The sequence below is a fragment of the Acipenser ruthenus genome, chromosome 20, assembly GCF_902713425.1.
Source record: "Acipenser ruthenus chromosome 20, fAciRut3.2 maternal haplotype, whole genome shotgun sequence".
NCBI classification, from domain to species: Eukaryota; Metazoa; Chordata; class Actinopteri; order Acipenseriformes; family Acipenseridae; genus Acipenser; species Acipenser ruthenus.
In genome coordinates, this window is record NC_081208.1 from 14,184,562 (window position 1) to 14,205,184 (window position 20,623).

The 20,623-nt window shown below is 40.2% G+C and overlaps 1 protein-coding gene across 2 annotated transcripts in view; it reads right to left on the reverse strand.

The window, feature by feature from the left end:
* Positions 1–14,002, reverse strand: part of LOC117970350 (C-type lectin domain family 4 member E-like) — a 59,624-nt gene extending 45,622 nt beyond the window's left edge. For both annotated transcript variants that reach the window (XM_058993532.1, XM_034918165.2), the window contains exon 1: positions 13,873–14,002. In XM_058993532.1, coding sequence (XP_058849515.1) covers positions 13,873–13,999 — 127 coding nt within the window. In that variant the 5' untranslated portion in view covers positions 14,000–14,002. The remainder of the gene's footprint in view (positions 1–13,872) is intronic.
* Between the last annotated feature and the right edge of the window lie 6,621 nt (positions 14,003–20,623).

The window sequence follows — 20,623 nt, forward strand, 5'->3', positions numbered from 1 at the left end:
TGACTTGAAGATTGCTGTCCATCAACGCTCCCCAAGGAACTTGACAGAGCTTGAACAGTTTTGTAAAGAAGAATGGTCAAATATTGCCAAATCTAGGTGTGCAAATTTGGTAAAGACCTATCCCAACAGACTCACAACTGTAATTGGTGCCAAAGGTGCTTCCACCAGGTATTAACTCAGGGGGGTGGAGACTTATCCAATTATGATCTTTCAGTTTTGTATTTTTAATATATAATTTTTTTCAATTTTTTTTTTTTTTTCCCCCTTAACAGTGTGGAGTATGGTGTGTAGATAAGTGGAAAAAAATCCTCATTTAAATGCATGAAACTCTGAGGCACTGACACAACAAAATGTGAAAAAAGTTCAAGGGGGTGTAGACTTTCTATAAGCACTGTATATTGTAATCATAGATGGCTCAAAAAAAAAAAACCCAAAAAAACACTGCACCATTGAACCTCAATATGAAATTAACACGGGGGAAGCTGAGCTTCTAAGCTTTCCAACGATACCGCGCCTTCAGTCTAGCCGCTACAATGACAGAGCTGTGAACTCTGTCATATGATGAGAGGCTTAACTTCAGACAGTTGTAGTTCCGGCCAGGAGTACCGCATACACACACTGGAAAGCCCCGAGTCTGTACGTTTAAACCAGGTATGTGGCTTTTACAGTGCCTGAGTAATAGGTGCGTAACCTTCGGTGCGCTGAGGCCCAAAAAAAGAATGGGGCTGAGTTTTAAGAGTTAAAGCCAAAGTCACCGCTTGCAAATCAACACCTAGACTTAATATTGTCTTTTTTTTTCAAAACTGTTTACTTACTGCAGTGTTCTCAGTTTCTAATCCTTAGAGATAGTGTCCAAGAATCACGTACGAGAGAATAAAGTCTCGCGGCACTTAAAATATCCAGGACTACTTTTATTTATTTATTTATTTATTTATTTATTTTAACCAGAACTATACTGTCAAGGTTATTTCACCGTAGTAATATAGCTAGGCTTCGACCTATGCTCTCTGAATCTGTGGCTGAAAACCTGGTTCATGAATTTGTTTTCTCTAGGATTGATTATTGTAACACCCTGCTCACCGGTGTCTCTAATAACATTCTCAACAAATTGCAATATGTTCAAATTTCTGCGGCTAGAATTTTGTCTAGGTCACGCTCTAGGGATCACCTTACACCTGTGTTGGAGGCCTTGCATTGGCTGCCTGTTAGGTTTTGAGTGGATTTTAAAATTCTTCTCCTGACCTACAAGGCTCTCCATGGTCTGTCTTTGCTTTATTTGTCAGATCTTTTACCCTTTTACACACCCACTCGAAACCGCCGCTCCATCGATCTTAGACTGCTGTGTGTCCCTTCTGCTCGCCTGCGCTCTATGGGCAACAGGGCCTTCTGTTGCTATGCCCCAAAACTGTGAACTCTATTCCGTTACAGAGCAGGGATTCAGCAACTTTGAGTGTTTTTAAATCTAGCTTAAAAACTTACTTTTTTAGAAAGGCATTTTTATGATTCATATTCCTTGTTTCTGTTTTTGTTTCTAAGTGTTATTGTTTTTGTTGAATTTATCTTTGTTCTGTGAAGCGCTCCGAGACAAACTGCTTTCTTTATTATTATTATTATTATTATTATTATTATTATTATTATTAAAGATTACGGACCCAGAGCACCCTCTTTCAGTCCTTCCTGGCTATGACCGTTTTACATAGTGGACAAGGCAAGTCCCTCTTATTACTTGGTAATCAGGTGACTAGAAAATAGATGGTACCATATTAATCATCTCAGACTCATGATGTCAGGTTAGCTCTTTTTCTCTCTTTCAGAACCTTTTTATTATTATTATTAATTTCTTAGCCAACGCCTTTATCCAGGGCGACTTACAATTGTTACAAGATATCACATTATTTTTACATCCAATTACCCATTTATACAGTTGGGTTTTTACTGGAGAAATCTAGGTAAAGTACCTTGCTCAAGGGTACAGCAGCAGTGTCCCCCACCTGGGACTGAACCCACGACCCTCTGTTCAAGAGTCCAGAGCCCTAACCACTACTCCACACTCTGTGTGTCTGGGCAGAGGGATGTGTTTATTTTAATTGTATTTTTTGTTTCATTTAACTGATTGTTTTGTTACTAATAATATGGAGAGAGAAGAAGTCAGCAATTAGGGGACAGCCTGGTGAAAAGGGATAGGTAACACTTGGCATATGGACCGACCTGCTGGACAGGACGGACTCGGGCAATTTGTGCCAGAATGAACAGGCACTCCATAGTTAAATGAGAGTAGGATAATGTTTGCTACAGAAAGAAAGATTGTTGTAGATTTGTATTTCTCATGTACACTCTTCAGAGAGAGAGAGAGAGAGAGAGAGAGACTGGCGGTTCCTCTTTAAGTCTGGGCGCTGCGCCAAGAACAACAGATGTGTTCGGTCTGTGGTAAGATGAAAGAAAACCTGCCTTCATTTCTCTCAGTAGAGATTCTGAGAGTGAATAGCCTGTAAAGCAGTGTTAAATCAACTGGCGGTCTGCAGGCCTTCCATTTGGCCCGTCGCGCGTCAGCTATCCTTCATTACAAAATCTGAAACTGAAAGGTTGCCACTGTCTACAGGCCATTTGTGTCCCCTAACAACCGTATTATATTTTGGTAACACGCATAATACAGGAGTAAGTGATCACTGCATTTTATCTGTTAACTTTGCGGTCCATTTATTAATTGCGCGTCAGGCACGCCAGGTCTAATTAATTTTCACACGCGCAGTTAATTTTAGACGCGCTGTTTAAAAGTATTTTTTTTCACAGTCAAACGGGTTTAAATGGCCCTGCACATCAACAAAGCACTCACTAGGCATCTCCAGCCCCGCCCCACCCTTTCGTTTGCTATAGCGTTCACCTATGTAAGAAATAAATAATAATAATAATAGTCGTACATACCGATCGATCATCTCCGGATCACTCGTTTTATCACCAAACTCATCAATAATGCGATCCAAGTCATTATTTTATTACTATAACATCTCAAAAAGCTCTGCAAATATCCGTGTTTTCTGTGCGCTGATTCAGTCAGCCAACTTGTTTACTTAAGACCGCCCCCGTTATCTGATACCTGATACCATGTATAACTATTCATGAATACGCCTTTTTTTTTTTGTTTGGTTTTTTTTTTTTTTTTTTTTCGACTTGTCTCGTCTCCTGTCGCTCCCACTCGGCAACTGAATGGTTTTCTCGGTTTTTTCCTGCGAAAAAACGACTAGACACCCGTTTATTGCGTTGCTACAATGATGTCGGACCCAGTCCGACAAAGGACCTGTGAGGAATAATTGCAATGTCGGACCCAGTCCGACAATGGACCGCAAAGGGTTAATAAGTGTTCTCCTTCCTTGTTTACAACTTACTCTCACTATGCAAGCTACCCTCAAATCAATACTTTAGTCTATATTCACACTGTATGCATATTTATTCCTATTCATATCAGTACATTCTATAACCCAACACGGAATATTATTTTACAGTTTAGTGTTATTTAAATATAAATAATGACTCTCTCTCCTGTGACTTCTACTCTGTCTCCACTGACTGCCTTGGCTAACACAGTTTGTGTGGCTCCCTTTTCAACCTGTGGCACGGTACCAGTGCTGAACCACAATACTCCCTCAATCACACCATCGCAGTGTATCAGTCTCTTTGTACCGCTGAATCACAGAGAAATGAGAAATTACGATGCAGGGCTCCAGACTGCCACTAAAATGGTTGCAAATGCGACAGCAAAAACACTTTGACTGTTTGTTAGGGGTTAGGCACAAAAATGTTGCCTCTCCCTTTAGAAACACGTGTCAATATTTATGAATGAAGTGCGAGAAGGAGGTAACCAGTGGTCCAGATAAGCTGTGTAATCGGCCGTTTTTATGCATTTAAAAATCCGAAATACGCACCAAATTAAAATTGAATGTGTAAAAATACGCAGAGCAATTTTGCTTTACAGCATGTCTGCTTCCCCTAAAACATCCACTAACAACTACATCTCCCAGAATACAATGTCTTCAGTTACTAGGAAACTGTACACAAGAAAAACACACCCAACAAATATTATCCAATCTCTTTGCAGCCAATCACAGTAAGAATAAGAAAAATTTAACGCTACACAGGTTGAAGCACAATATTACACCAGTCAAATCAGAGTGCCTAAATGAAGTCAACGCAAACTGATTTTTGTACTAAAGGGAAAACAAAGTTTATTTCTCAATCAAAAATATGGAAGCAGAACGCACAGAAATACTCTGGACTGTAATTAGGAAATGTACTGTGTACAGCTTACTTGATTGCAGTAAAAAAAAAAAAAAACTCTGAGATTGTGCTAATGAAAATATCTAAAATATATCATAATGTGCTTGCTGTAGTGTATTTAATATCGTAAATATAGCAGAACAAACTCACGTAATTTAAACTTGCTTTTACTGAAAAATAAATGGTATGTAACCATAAAAGCTGTCTGTGTTACATGCAGATCAGGACTTCACTAACACTGGGCATGGGAGCTGCAGCATGCTGTTCCCCATATTAGAACTGTACACAATTAGAGGTGCCGTCACCAATTCCATACACAGCACAGCAAAACATTTAAAATATTGTGATGAACCATGGATCCTGCAGACAGGGGCTTCTCACAAGCGGAGGTCGGATGAGAACCCGGGACCTCCTGCTGTGAAGCATAGAGCTGATACCGCTGTACAAGAGAGCCGGGCTCCCTTGCAGGAGCGGATATTGGGTTTATGTCTTCATGCTTAGATTGCATCACCTACCAGCCCTGACCCCTACCCCTGTGCACGCTACAATATAAACATGCTGAGTTCATTGCAGTCATCAGCTGCATAGATTAACCAATTCAGCAGAATGAGGCAACAAACAAGTAAGTGCAAACACAACAGACCTGGTTGTAATAGGGTAGGTCTCAGTCAGCCATTTAAGATTGCACATAGTTACTGGTACACCTGGTGGTCCCTGCTGGAAACACTTCTACTTGAGATGAAAAGGTTGAAAACCACTGATCTAGAGAACCACGATTAAGCTTTTTTTTAAAAACATGCAAATTTGTGAGGGAAAGAGTGATTCAGCGTCAATAGGCCCAGATGGTGAGAGACACACAGACAAAACAAACTGCCAGCGAAAATAAGACAAACTATTCAAGTAAACCGAGCCTGTCAAAGATATTTTTAAAAAAACTGTTTGGCAACAGAAAGAGATGCACTTACGGCATGGTTAACTATGCACTTAAGTTTATTGTAAATATCTGTGCATTGTGTTTTTGTACTGTAGTTCCTGTGCTGTATTTCCCGTCGCTGCTTTGTCTGTGTCCTTTGGTCCTAGTGTGCAGTTGAGGACCAATGGGATGTGCGTGAGCTCTGGTAACCGGATTTGATAGCATCCAGATAAATAAAAGGAAGGATTGAAAAGGAACCAAGCGTCTCCTCGTTTTCTGCCCTCTTACGTGAAACGCTACATTATATTCCCTCTGTTTACTGCCGTGCCATGTATTTAAGTTAGAAATGTTTGATTTACATTTAAATACATTGGAGATTGAACATGTTGATACATATTTAAAATCAGGCCCTGAATGTGCTTGTGCAACATAAATAAAGCGATTTAATAATTGGCATGCTTTCATTAGTTAGCTTGAATGCTTGCTGCGCAGTATTTTTCAGAAAAAAAGAAGACAGTGCGAGGGAATGTCAATGTCAGGCAGTAAGAAAGGTAAATTAATAACATGCTGTTTTAACAGCATTAGTGGGCTTTGTATAATTATTTGTTTGGCAATCAGTAAGACTATGATTTTGGCACAGTAATTTGTAGTACATTTCATGGGCAAGTTGCTGAAAAATAAAACAAGCATTCACAGAAAGGTCACCAAATAATGTAATTTTAGCTACATCAGCATACACAAGAGCTTTTAAATAGTACACCAAACCAAGAATATAAAGACAAATGTTTTTGACGACTGACAAGTTTAAATGTTACTTTATACTATAAGACCTAGTTAATACTCTACATTGCAGGCTTTCACACCAGCCGCGTAGCGAAACAGACGACTTCTGAAATAAACTGTGTTCCTATTTCTATATACTATATTCTTTGCATTGGTTAGGGTTGATATTAAAACTACAAAATTAGGGATATACCTAACCCTAACCCTAACTCTGCATTCCCTCCCACCCCCTTACAAGGAGTGGAAGTGGCAAGGCAAGCAACCACAGAGCGCCATCATCAGTTAAGATGAATAACATACAGCTCTCTGCAGACAAGGCATGTGTGTGCTGTCTGCCAACATAATCCTAAAACACTGGAGAATACAGAACATCCTGGTATTACAGCCCAACTGTGATGGTCAGGCCACCCCTCCCCTTAAACTGTATTTTGTTGCTCATCCAGTATGACACTGAAAAACTTTATTTTTATTATTAATAATAATAATAATAATAATAATAATAATAATAATAATAATAATAATAATAATAAGCAGACAGTACTATGCCTATTATAAAAATAAATCAGTCTAATTCACTGCAAACCAACAAGCTTACTCGTAATAAATAACACCACAGCATTATCTATCAAATTACGGCAGAGAACCAGGTGTTGAACATTTGAAATAAAGCACTTTACGCATCTGTATGTTTGCTTATGGTTTTTGTTTTTTTAACTTATTACAAAAATACTAAAATAAGAGTTAGTGGTATCATCGTTCACTTCTTTCCCTTTCAATCTCGAAAAGTCAACCATTACGAGGTGGGAAATGACCCTCGTGTCGCATGACCTGAGCACATATTTAAAAAGCTGCCTGATAGGCCCGGTGTGACCACGTGTCTGTTGCATTCTGCAACAAGACGCTACGTCACACAGCAGCCTTTGCCATTTGATTCCTCACTCCAACCTGAGCAGACGTGTCTTCACTTGCTCCATTTTCATGAGAGTCTCTTTCTCTTGGGAGACTGTTTTGGTATAAAAGTACCTCGCTATTCCTCCTTGGAAGCCAGCTTGCCCCACAAGACCAAGAAAGCAAAGAAGTGCAGGACCTCACCCAATGCAGATGTGTCAGCCTTACGGGCACAAATGACGCAGCTAGCAAGCACGGTTGCAAATCAGCAGTCGTTGCTGGAGTGTCTTGTCAATTTGACAGCTCCCCCTGCACCCACTCTGGCTTTTGGGGTATTGGAGACCCCCTCAGCTTCAGCACTGGTCCCTGCTCTCCTACAGCCAACCCAGTTATTGGTGCATTATGGGTCGCGCACTCAAGGTCAGGCACTTTCCAAGCAGCGCTTGTCGCATTGGATAATGGATATGATCCGGCTGGCTTATGAGGTGGCTAACCTACCCTCTCCAAGTGATGTTACAGCTCACTCCACTAGAGGGACTATGACATCTTGGGCAGTGTTTCATGGGACATCCCTGTCTGACATATGTAACGCTGTGGCCTGGACCACACCGCACATGTTTATAAGGTTCTACCGACTGAATGTGGCTACTTCAGCAGCACCTTCTGTGGGGTCCAGAGTCCTTGATGCAGCTTGCCCTCTTGCGCAGCAGCTTTCCAGTTAGGCTCGCACCAGGGAAAGGCTTGTGGCTGCTTTGGCTCACTGCGACAGCTTGGGTATACATTTCCCAACTCGTAATGGTTGACATTTCGAGATTGAAAGGAAACGTTAGGTTACTTTCCGTAACCCTGGTTCCCTGAAAAAGAAATGTCAACCATTAAATTCACGAGGTCGCTAGCTCGCCTTCATTGCCATACGGAATCAAATGGCAAAGGCTGCTGTGTGATGTAGCGTCTTGTTCCAGAATGCAACAGACATGTGGTCACACCGGGCCTATCAGGCAGCTTTTTAAATATGTGCAAAGGTCATGTGACACGAGGGTCATTTCCCAACTCGTAAAGGTTGACATTTCTTTTTCAGGGAGCCAGGGTTACGGTAAATAACCTAACGTTCTCTCTACTGCCGCCTTCCACACAAATCCACGCACGCTGGAGTTCAGGCAGAGTGAGAACAATGATTGGCAGACACAGCGGAAGGAGACCCGCCTCCTGCCTCCTCTGCTGTGTTTTTTTAAATGTGTGTGACGTTGTGAGATGAAAGTAGGAGGAATATGATTGGCTAATGTGGCAATGTGCCCCGCCCCTGTGTGCAATTGTGTGTTATGTGTTGTATGTTGCGTGCGTGTGTTAATGTTGGTGTATAGATTGGTACACGGGATATAAACGGGTCTGTGTTTCACGTGTGATTTAATAAGTGTAGATTTGTATTTAGGCACGAGGAGGGCACAAATCACTTCACGTGCTGGTTAAATGTAATATGTGAGCACGGGGTTGCACAGAATTAATTCACGTGCTGGGATTCAAGTGAATAATTAATTAGTAATTGAATCCCAGCACAACAGTATATATAGACACATTTTCTTTCACTCAGGGTTGGGTGTTCGAGAGTGGAGAACGGGTGAGAGAGAGAAGGAGAAATAACTTTAAAATATCAATTGCTATTACGTGCTGGTAGGACCAGCACAATACTTGTTTATTTAAAACTCACCGTGTTTGTTTGTGTGTCTGTCCGTGCACTGTATAGTCCGTTTTGTTTGTCGCTTTATTTTGGCGTGAAGTGCCGTGTCCTGTTTTGTGTTCAAACCTTTTATTTTCTGTTCTGTTTATTAAATGCTGAGCGCGATCACGCTCAAAACCCCAAGTCTCTGTTGTTTATTTCCTGGCTCTGGTCTGACGCCACCCACTCCGGCCGTCTTTGTGACAGCTAATCACTCTTCAGGAGTAGGCAGAATCTCCCTTGTCCTCCGCTCCTCCAGCGACTGTCTGGGAAGCAGTACAGCACAGAGGTGAGATTTTCCATCAACTGATATTGCTCTCAACTGCATTCGTGGAGCATCTTGCATGCAAAATAAGTAGTATATATGCAAATAAAAATAAATGTATGTGATCACTCAGTGTGATTTTTTAATTTATTTTTTGCTTGTTTGAGACGGCAGTACCTTGCCTATCACAAAGAGCCGCCACTGGTTACTATGAATGCTAATGCCGGCCCATCACCCCTTTCTCCCTTGCAAAAGACTGTATTATGCCATTGAACTTATGCAATTCAAGGTAGGATATTTAGAGCAATCTGTCGCGAACGTTTAACTATTTGAAGATGGTCCTCATGTTAGTTTTGTTTTTCATTCTGAGGGCTATTTCATTGATTCTTCATTGGAATTTGTTAGCGCACGGGTTTAGGGAATAAAACAGCAGTAAAACACAAACGCTTGTCCGATTTTTCAGACAACACAAAAAAGATACAATGTCAAAAATACATAGCTGAAAAGACTGTTTTAAAATAAGTAGGCTTCCATTTAGATGTACTGTAGTTGGTTTTGTTGGTACAGTACTATATTTTAAACAGAAGTAGTATTTTAATTCAGAAGGATATGATTCTGAAAATGTCACTTGCCAAAAGAGTCACTTGCCAAAAACTGACTGGACACGTGGACTGCCATACAGTAGATACTTTTAAATCTGGTGCATATTGGAACATTAAGTAAAATTCCCGATTAATGACCCAACAGCAAAATTAAATCAAAATGTTACCCATGCGCAGAACTGTGTACAACGTAAAAGGTAATGCAATTTAGCAAAAGATAAAAAAAAAAAAAAAAAACACACAACACAGTTTGCAGAATAAAACAGTATCCAAAGTCAGTCTTCAAAATTGCAGAATATAGTGCTCGATAAGGCCCAAATGTCACAGTTCACTTGCAAATGAAAATGCACAAAAACAACTAAAGATCACAGATTTAAAAGTTGCATCACAGTATCAAAAAGTATTTAGTGATTAACTTTACATTATCCTAGCTTGTCTTGTTCGCTTTGTTTTGGCTGCATTTTCATCAGGTGATAACTGGAGGAAGCACTTTAGTTGTTAAATGCACAGTACCAACAGAGTGGTTTGCACAGGCACGAAAAAACGTTTTATTCTTAATACAAGGCCGGTAACGGATATCAAAGTGCTGACTGTGTGTATTATATATATAAAATATAAAAATGAATGAACCAATAGTACAGCACTTCACCAGTCAGGGACATGACATAAATGATGTAAAGTTTGTAGTATTAGAACAGCTCAAATTAGACAATGCGACATATCGAAGAATAAAAGAAAGTAAATGGATAAATAGACTGAACACGATTATGCCAGCGGGACTCAACAGAAAAGAATGAACTAATTAACTTCAATAAATATAACATTTAAATAAATAAACAAAATTCATTCAAAAGTTGTGCATGCTGATGCGCTGGGGAGGCCAAATCTAGACTGATCCTCAAAGCCAGCATTGCATGATATAATAAAAATATAAGTTTATATAAAGTAGTGTTAATTAGAATTAATACAGATTCAAAGATAGAAGTAAAAATGATGTCACAGTATACAGACAATATATTACATGTAAGAATAAATCATGAATTTGAATGTAAACTATAACAAGTAGTTGTCATGCCGTCAAAAACCTATAAATACCTCCAATGTTTGGATTCAAACACAGGCTCCCTTGAGAAAGATATGTACAACATATCGAAACGTTGGGCAGCTGGCTCTTTGAGCTAAAATTATATATATATATATATATATATATATATATATATATATATATATTGTAACAGAACAGCACCACTCTGTGGTTTGTTGTCCCTTTAAAACAGACCCAGGACACAGGAAATTGAGGTTTTTAGCACTTACGTGCTATTTTTTTTAGTAAACCAAATGAACAAAAACAAAATAAACAGAACAAACACCCAGCTCTTGAGCACTAAACTAAAACACAAAACAGGAACCTAAACTATATAACAGGACAGCTAAGCTGTTTACCTGCAAAAACCAAAAATCAAACAAAAACAAAACATACAGTTTTTAAAAAACCAAACCTTCACTCTCTTGGTACGCCCGCACACACTCGCAACCAGGCTCTACACACAGCAGCCCTGTGCAGCCTGACTGCACATCTTATATACCCTGCACCTGGTCCTAATTTACAATTACTACCCAGGTGCAGGGGATAATTAACAATAAAACAATTAAACAAAACAATTAAACTTAACAAAAATGTGCCTGCACACATGTTTTATGCAGGGAGGATTTTAACCCCGTCCCTGCTGTGTTACTATATATATATATATATATATACACACACACACACACACACACAGTTAGAGTCAAAAGTTTACATACCCCAATGGCAATTTATAATTTCTATAAATTTCTCGAAAACAAAGAATTTTAAGAAAAATCTTTTTGTAGCAAAAGTTTTACTTTTGTTTTACTTTTGTTTTACTTTTGTAGATGAGTTACAAGAAATAGATGATTCTTTGGCATGATTCTTTCGTTTTTTTTACCATTCTTCAACGCAAAATTGTTCCAGTTCATTCAAATTCAATTCTTTTGTGCACAGCCTTCTCATTCTCATACCAAGGATTCTCAATCGGATTTAGATCGGGACTTTGACTGGGCCATTCCAGAACCTTGATTTCATTCTTCTTTAACCATTCTGAAGTAGATTTTGGTGTGTGCTTTGGATCGTTGTTGTGTTGGAACATCCAGTTGTGCTTTAAACCAGGTTTTGTAGCGGAGGGTTTCAGATGCCAATATCTTTTGGTATGCTATGGAATCCATTTTACTATGTATTTGAACTAAACTTCCTGTGCCATTAGAGGAAAAACAGCCGCATAGAAGGATATTACCACCTCCATGCTTGACAGTAGGTATGGTGTTTTCTTTGTACGCCTCACCAGACTTTCTGCAAATGTAATGACTATCAGCGTGACCATCACTCCACAAAACCTTTAACCAGAACTCATAGCCATCATTTAAATGCCATTTTGCAAACTCTAAGCGAGTGTCCTTGTGACGCTGTCCTAAGAGTGGCTTTGTCCTTGGCCTGCGACCATTGAGACCTTCACCATACAATACTCAACCTATGGTTGAAATGGAAACCCCAGTCCCACTTGCAGCCAGTTCACTTTGAATATCTTTGGCAGTCAATCTCGGATTGTTATTAACCTTCCTCACAATTCTTCTACTTTTTCTTGGTAAAAGAACCTTCTTTCTTCCAGACCGAGGGAGCGTTGTGACAGTACCATGAGTCTTGTACTTCTTTATAATAGAAACAATAGTTGAAATTGGGATACTCAAATGCTTGGAAATCTTCTTTTATCCTTGTCCAGCTTTATGACAATAAATAATTTATTAAAATAAAAGCTAAAAATCGAGTCCCCCATCACATTATAAGATACACAAACAGTACTATTGAATAACAGTTAACACAGGAAGTATTTATTGGTACACTTTTAAATTCTGAAGAAGTTCACCTGCTCACCAGTGTCAATCACAATCAATAATATAAACTAACTCACAATTTCACTTTAAATATTACAAATACTTCTGTGTAGTAATAAGAAAAAACTAAAAATAGTATTCATATTAGTTTACCTCAAAGTTAGTCTTTGTCACCTGGATGGCTATTGCCAAACCCATTGACCTGATCTTTAGGGGTGATTTTTATAGTTTTCGGCATCTCTAAACAGCTTGTTCAGTACAGTAGTAACAACGCACTGGATGCTGAAGTAAACTGCAGCTGTGTTTCAACATGAATGTGACCGCGCGCCTCGTTCAACGACTCTGTACACCAGAAGCAGTTTTATTGAACAAGTATGTTTCCGTACATTTTAAGTAACATTGCCTGTATTGGTGATTATATATGATAAGTGTATTGATTTTGTTATCAAACAAAAAAGGCCTTGCACGTTTTTTGCCCTTCCCGAAGTGTAAACTATAAATTCTCCAACACCATAGAAAGTCTGTGTTTTTCTACGTTATTCCGCAGCAAATGGATTCCTAGTGTTGTGATTCAGACACACTTTCGTTGTTGTGCTTTCCTCCTTCTCCTACACCTTCGGCACCTATTCTGACATCATTAACAGGTACAGGCACCCTTGCGTTACCACTAAAACTTACATTAGTTATGTGAAGAAACATATTCATGTTTAGATTCAGTTTATGTTTTAGTCATAACATTAAAGCACCCCTCTGTCCCCAGTAGAGCTCTCAGAATCATGTCTAATCACAGAGCCCAGATTGTACACCAGAGTGTAACCCCCCTGCAACACTCTGCTCACAGTAGATTGTTCTGTGTGGTGTTTCTTTCTGAGAGGATGCCATCTCATTAACACAGCAGCAGTTCACACACAAGGACACACACACACAAAAACACACACACACACACACACACGGCTCAATTACAAACACGTGAGGATTACAGACAGTTCAGCAAGATAAGTTCAAAAGGTAAGCCTACTCATCATTTTCACCCCTAAACAAATATTATTTATTCTCTCAATAGTATACACATATTTTCTTATATCTTTTATTAAAATCAATTAAACAGAGACCATTTCTCCAGTGCAGTTCAATACATAAACCAGAAACAGAAAACTTGTATCTTCATTCCAGCAAACTGTTTAACTTTGTTCAGCAGAAAAACACTGAAGAAATTGAGAAAAACTTCTAGTCAAAACTTGTGTCATTAAATTTATTAATATATTTTTTTTAGATATTTCTAAATGTAGCACTATTTAATAGTTATGGATGAGCAGAAATCTCCTTCCCACCTCCCCAACATTAGAGACCCGAGTCTGGTCACAGCAAAGCAGCTCTTTACCACTGCAAACTGGCAAAGAGAGTTACACAGCAGAGTCTGAGACCCAGTCAAGTGTATCAGCAAAGCACAGAAAAATGTACACAACAATTTTAAAGGGAGCCCGTTCTTCATGTAATAAAGCACCAGGTTTACAGAGACAATGCTCACCTGCACACAGTTTAGCAGCTGCTTGGACGCCTGGTTTTCGAGTGAATTTGACATTGGCGTAGAGAGCTTCACCAGACATCTTTTTAGATTGTCGTGAGATTGTAACAGAATGGAGGGAGACCAGCATGAAGCGAACACAGGAAGAACCTACGAGATCTAGAGCAGCTATTTGAAACTCAGTGGCTATGTAGTCTTCCTGTATACTTAATTATAATAATGACATGGTTCACCAAAATCAACAACACATGTGAGAGGTTATTTCTGTAAAGAGGAAGCTACAAAACAAAACAAAAAAATAATTTGTAATGAAGAATGAAATGTTTTTAGTGTTATTTTTTCAGGGTCTGGGATTCATTTTTATCATCTGTACCCTTCTGTGATTTTGTATCTTCTGAAGCATCCCTGTAAGGGGAGCCTGTATTATAGTATGAGCTAGTGAACCTGTCGTCGCTGCACCTACTACAGCTAATATCTCATAAACCATTGCAGCTGCAACTTCATATTTCCAGTGTTGTGGAAACTCTGCAGCAAAATCTAAACACACCCTTCATTTTGACCTGTGACCTAATGGCTGTCACATTGGGGTCATGTGACTTTTTGGTTTCCGGATGATAAAAATCTAATGCTTTGAGATATTGTCTTCATATATGGTACAAAGCTGGTGATCAGAGAGGGACAACACATGTTAGTGGTAACATCAACAAACACTACACAATAATATGTTTTTTTTTTTTTTAACACACAACTTGAGCGATGTATTTCAAGGCTATCTGCGCTGCAGTGATGACTCACATTTAATTGTTTTTTGCTTGAATATGAGTATTCAGATCACATGCCTGACGACAGGGTCTATTACTCATTTTTTATTTACTGATCAGAAATACAATTTTCCACACCTGGATTCCCAGTTCACCACATGTGGCCGTATTGGTAGCAAGCTACTAGAGATGCTTTATTTTTGTTCACTCTCATTTCTATTTTTTCTTTTTTTTCTTCCTCACAGTCACTTTATGTAGTTTTGCAAGGCTAGTGTCTTCATCAGTGTGATTGAGGTAAAACTAGAAGAGACTAAGTCAAGCAGACAAGTGTTTGGGCTAATGCCGTCATCAGTTTTATTGGAACCAGAAGAGACTGAGTCAATCAGAGAAGTGTTTTTGCTAGTGCCTTCATCAGTGTTATTGAAACTAGAAGAGACTGAGTCAATCAGACAAGTGTTTGGCTGGTGCACCAGTGTGATTGTTCATGTCACACAGTATTCTGTAGACATCCTTGCAGCTGTAATTCAGAAACTGAAGCATTTCACTAAAGGTTTCACTTCCGCAAGGAACATTTCTGTTTATTCTGTTTAGCAATAATTATGTTGATTGTGCCACACCATGAGCTTTGGTCACCCAGGTCGACCCCTCTTCTTCAAAAAGCAGTGTGAAATCTCATAGCTGACCCGCATGACACTGGGTAGTGCATGCCAGTGTGAAAGGGGCTATAATGATAGCAGACTTCTCATTCACTAGATCCCTGGCAATATGTATCCCTAGATTTGGTTCCTTTGCACACATTAAATACCCTACATTCATATTTCCAAGCAGTAGTATTTTGGGAGCCTATTGAATCTCTGCAGAAATGATCAAACCCCTGTGCACTGCATATATCCTAAAGTGAAGGTAATTGTGCAGAATGACTAGATTAGTGGTTCCTGCACATTGCAGGTTTTCCCGTTTGCAGTCCTACCCACTGCACTGTGTTATCAAGTCCAAACTGTATGAGCACAGCACTCATAAAACAGCTCTGCGTTTGATACAGGGCTGTGAAGTGGGTTTGAACATGGCAGCAGTGCCCAGTATAGACAATGAAGAGGGGCTGCAAGTTTCATATTTACTGAACTTGACATCACACTTCCTCCTTCTCAGTGGCTGCAGTGACCCTTTCTATGACATCAGAGAGGGAACATTTATTCTGAGGCAGAAGCATTACTAATGTGTTCAGTTTTAACTCTTTTACAGGAACTGATTTTTTTTAGTCAAACCCTTGCAGAACTGCAGAGCTCTCTAGTAGTAACTAAACCAAAATACTAATATTTTATATATACCAATCCAACATTTTTTTAATGCAACCACCAGCAGGATTTTGTGCGGCCACCAGCAGCCAGCAACTCCTCATTTGATGAATCTTTATCTTAGTCGGCACCGCTATCCAGCTTTCATTCAAGCAATTTGTAAGAAATGAAGGTTTGTTTATTTTTCAAAAATAATAATTCCAGTCCTCTTGATGTGATTTTCAATAAAAAACAGTTTAGCGATTCACAGTACAGAACGTAACCACATACGAACTGCACAGACAAATCTTCAAACAAAACAATACTATAGGTTTGACCCTACAGGACCCTTCAGCGTCATCGGGTGAGCTTGATGAAAGAGGTCCAGAGTACAGAAATGCAGACCCCCTCCTTCCCCATGCCGAAGCCTGACACCTTGTCTGTGGGAACTTCTCTGTCGGGTAACACCTGTTTAACAACACTTAGTAAACAAAAGGGTTCTTTGAACTACATATCAGAAAGATTTTCTTCAAAATCAGACTCGCGTTTAGAGTTTCGCCTAATTCTGCAGAACTGACTATAAGGCAGACTGTTCTTTAGGTGTAGTGGGTGAAAGCTATCTGCTTGTAACAATGTTTTACAATCAGTAGGTTTTCTGTACAAGTTGGTATACAGATAGTCCCCATCTTTAATGATCCAGAGATCCAAGAAATGAATCCGCTCATAATCATGTTGCATGGTAAATGTGAGGTGTTCATTGCAATAATTTTAAAAAAGATGAAATTGCTGAAGCTGATGGATATTTCCTTTCCATAGAACAAAAATATAATCAGTGTATCTCTTCCACACTGCAATATGTTGAATAAACTGATTTCTGGATTCAGAATAAATAATTCCTCCAGATATCCAACATATAAATTAGCGTAATTTGGGGCTAAAGAGGCACCCATGGCTGTGCCTTTAATTTGGAGGAAAAAATCAGATTGAAAAGCAAAATAATTTTTTGATAATACCAACGCAGTCAGCACTATGATACATGAATTAGAAGGTAAAATATCCAAATCTCTCCCTTTGAGGAAATGCTCAAGAGCCTGCAAGCTACCATCATGTGGAATATTCGTGTACAGAGACTCCACATCAAAAGTAGCTAAAATAATCTCATCAAAATGAACCCTTAAAGAATCAACTATATTAATCATATCTCCAGTATCTTGAACATATGAAGGGAGCCCACAGACAATAGATCAAACAAAGAAATCAACAAAACTCGAAAGTGTAGAAGTCAGTGAGTCTATACCCGCAACGAGTCTGTGTGTATGTGTAACATTTGTTCAAGTTTATCTTTGTTAGAAAAGTTATTTTATTGAGGTACATGTTTTTTTAAAAATATTTGGTACGTTATACACACAAACATAAATGCATTCATTTTTAAGTATATTTAAAAATCTTGACAAAAACGGTGCACATGTCATGAAAAAATAACTTACTTGTGTCATGCATGGCCGTAACAAGCTATGAGGACACAAGGTCGTGTCCTCGGTTGTTTTTTTTTATTTATTTATTTATTTATTTTAAACCCCAAATAAATTCCTAATTTAAAGGACTGCGTCTATTTCTTTTTTACTTCAACATATATATATATATATATTTTTGTCAGATTCATTAATGTGAGTAAGAGCTTCATGGGGTGCCTGGAGTCTTCACTTCAGTATACAGGTTACACAACTGATTAAACATGCCCTGGTGATAATTGCTTCTTTGTGCATTATTTGCTAGATCAAAACTGTATTAATGACATATACTGCTAATAAGTTCTTAAGTACCGGTAATGTAAAATAAGCCTTTACTTCAGGATAGGGGCTGCAAAACCCTTTATTAATGACCTATACTGGAAACAAAGTCCAACTGTGGGATAGAGTGCTATCCATGCATGGTCCACTTTGTTTTGCTGCTTTATTACCAGGGTATTAATCATATACCAGCAGCTAGTAGGACCTAATATGGCCAAGAACAGTCTTCACTTCAGTATAAGGCATGCAAATCCTTTATTAATGTCCAGTAACCTGTTAGTAAGGCATGTTTGAGAATAAGCATAATACGTAGATAACAAACCCTTATTAGGATGTATTATGTTCTAATTAGCCACAAATAAGTACAAAATTGCCTAATAGATATATATGCCTAATATATATTGTAAGATAGCGGGTTGTGAGAGACAGCAGGGAGGGGGTTAAAACCTCCCTGCAAAAGAAACATGTGAGAATGCACTTTTTGGTTTATTGTTTAAATTTAATTGTTTAATTGTTTTATTAATGATCATCCGCACCTGGGCGTTATTGGGGAATTAGACCCAGGTGTGGGGTTTAAAAGGAGAGCAGGCAGTCTGCTCGAAGCTGCTGAGTAGAAGGAGGCAGGAGAGGTGCTCTGTCTCCGAGTAGCCAGAGAAGAAGTAAGTGCGGTGTGACACCAGTGTGTTTTTGTAAGGACGGGAAAACAGCTTAGCTGTCCCGTGTTAGGAAGGGTGTTCCTGAGAGTTGAGTTAGTGCTCCAAGAGGAGTTAGGTGTTTATTTTGTGTATTTTGTTTGATTTTTTGTGTTTATTAAAAATAGCGCACCAGCGCTTAAACCTCCATTTCATTGTTCTGGGTCGTATTTTTAAAGGGGCACGAACCCGAGTGAGTTGTGCTTTGTCACAATATTGTGAGATAGCGGGTTGTGAGAGACAGCAGGGAGGGGGTTAAAACCGCCCTGCGAGAGAAACATGTGCGGAATGCACCTTTTTGTTTGATTGTTTCTGCTTTTTCAGTTAATCAGTTTTGTTAATTGTCTTATTGTTTAGTTTAACTGTTTTATTATTTAATTATCCCCTGCACCTGGGCAGTAATTGAGAATTGGGACCAGGTGCAGGGTATTTAAGAGGAGCAGTTAGACTGCTAATGGCTGCTGAGTAGAAGGAGGCAGAAGAGGTGCTCTGTCTCCGAGTAGCCAGCGTTAAAAAAAAGTAAGTGCTGTGTTAAACCTGTGTTTTTGTAAGGACGGGAAAACAGCTTAGCTGTCCCGTGTTAGACAGTGTGCTCCTGAAAGTTGAGTTAGTGCTCCAAGAGGAGTTAGGTGTTTATTTTGATTTTGTATTTGTTTAATTTTGTGTTTATTAAAAATTAGCGCAAACGCGCTTAAAAATCCACTTCTGTTGTGCTGGGTCGTGTTTTCAAAGGGGCAACGAACCCGAGTGAGTGCTGCTCGTTTACATTTGGTGTCAGAGAGTGTGGGCGCCCCTAAGACCCAGAAGATGGATTTGTTGTACTTGATCGAGCACATCACGAAGAATGCAGTTGCTCAGGGAGAGCAACTGGAGAGTTGGGGGAGAGAGATGGGGTTGGCTCCATTGAAGAGATGGGAGCCAACAGAATTGGAGCTGCTGCTCCAAGAATGGGAGCAGGCTAGCGGAGCTCCGCAGCCTCCCGAGCCAGAGGGGGAGGAGCCGCCGCTGCCAGAGCCCAGAGGGGAGGAGCCGCCGCTGCCAGAGCCCAGAGGGGAGGAGCCGCCGCTGCCAGAGCCCAGAGGGGAGGAGCTGCCGCTGCCAGAGCCCAGAGGGGAAGAGCCGCTGCTTCCGGAGCCCAGGGAGGAGGTGAAAAGCATACCTCCACCACAGCCCCGACCACCACCCCTACGGTCCAATTAGGCACCGCTGCATCCAGTCCCTCACCCCTTACTCCTGGACACCCTGCCGGTCTTCCTGGACCTCCCTGTGCTGGACCTAGGGCCCAAGAGTCTGCAACACTGGCCACAGCTCTGCCCCTGGTTCCCTGCTCCGCTCTCCCCGAGCACCCAGACGTCGCTGGGCTGCTGCCAGACGTCGCTGTCGCTCCCCCTGTTCGCTGCTTCGCTTCCCCTGGGTGATCGGACATCGCTGCGCCGGTTCCCAGGGGAAGATCTCTGTCCACTGCTGCATCCTCCAGTGCCCCGGCCTACGCTCCGGTCGCCCCTGTCGAACCGTTGGGTCCCCTCGTCGCCAGTGCGCGGTCCTTACTTGGCTGGGCCGAGACTTGGACCGATTCACCCTCAAGTCCGCCCGTGGAAAAGGGCGAAAAAGGACATTTATGGACTCGAGGGTGGGTGGTTGTGTTTTAGGGAAGGAGGTGGCCGTCTCGTGGCCTGTGTCTTGTATAGACAAGGGGGGGGGGATGTGTGAGATACCGGGTTGTGAGAGACAGCAGGGAGGGGGTTAAAACCTCCCTGCGAGAGAAACATGTGCGGAATGAACCTTTTTGTTTGATTGTTTCTGCTTTTTCAGTTAATCCGTTTTGTTAATTGTCTTATTGTTTAGTTTAACTGTTTTATTATTTAATTATCCCCTGCACCTGGGCAGTAATTGAGAATTGGGACCAGGTGCAGGGTATTTAAGAGGAGCAGTTAGACTGCTAATGGCTGCTGAGTAGAAGGAGGCAGAAGAGGTGCTCTGTCTCCGAGGAGCCAGAGTTAAAAAAAAAGTAAGTGCGGTGTTAAACCTGTGTTTTTGTAAGGACGGGAAAACAGCTTAGCTGTCCCGTGTTAGACAGTGTGTTCCTGAAAGTTGAGTTAGTGCTCCAAGAGGAGTTAGGTGTTTATTTTGATTTTGTATTTGTTTAATTTTGTGTTTATTAAAAAGTAGCGCAAACGCGCTTTAAAAACCCACTTCTGTTGTGCTGGGTCGTGTTTTTAAAGGGGCAACGAACCAGA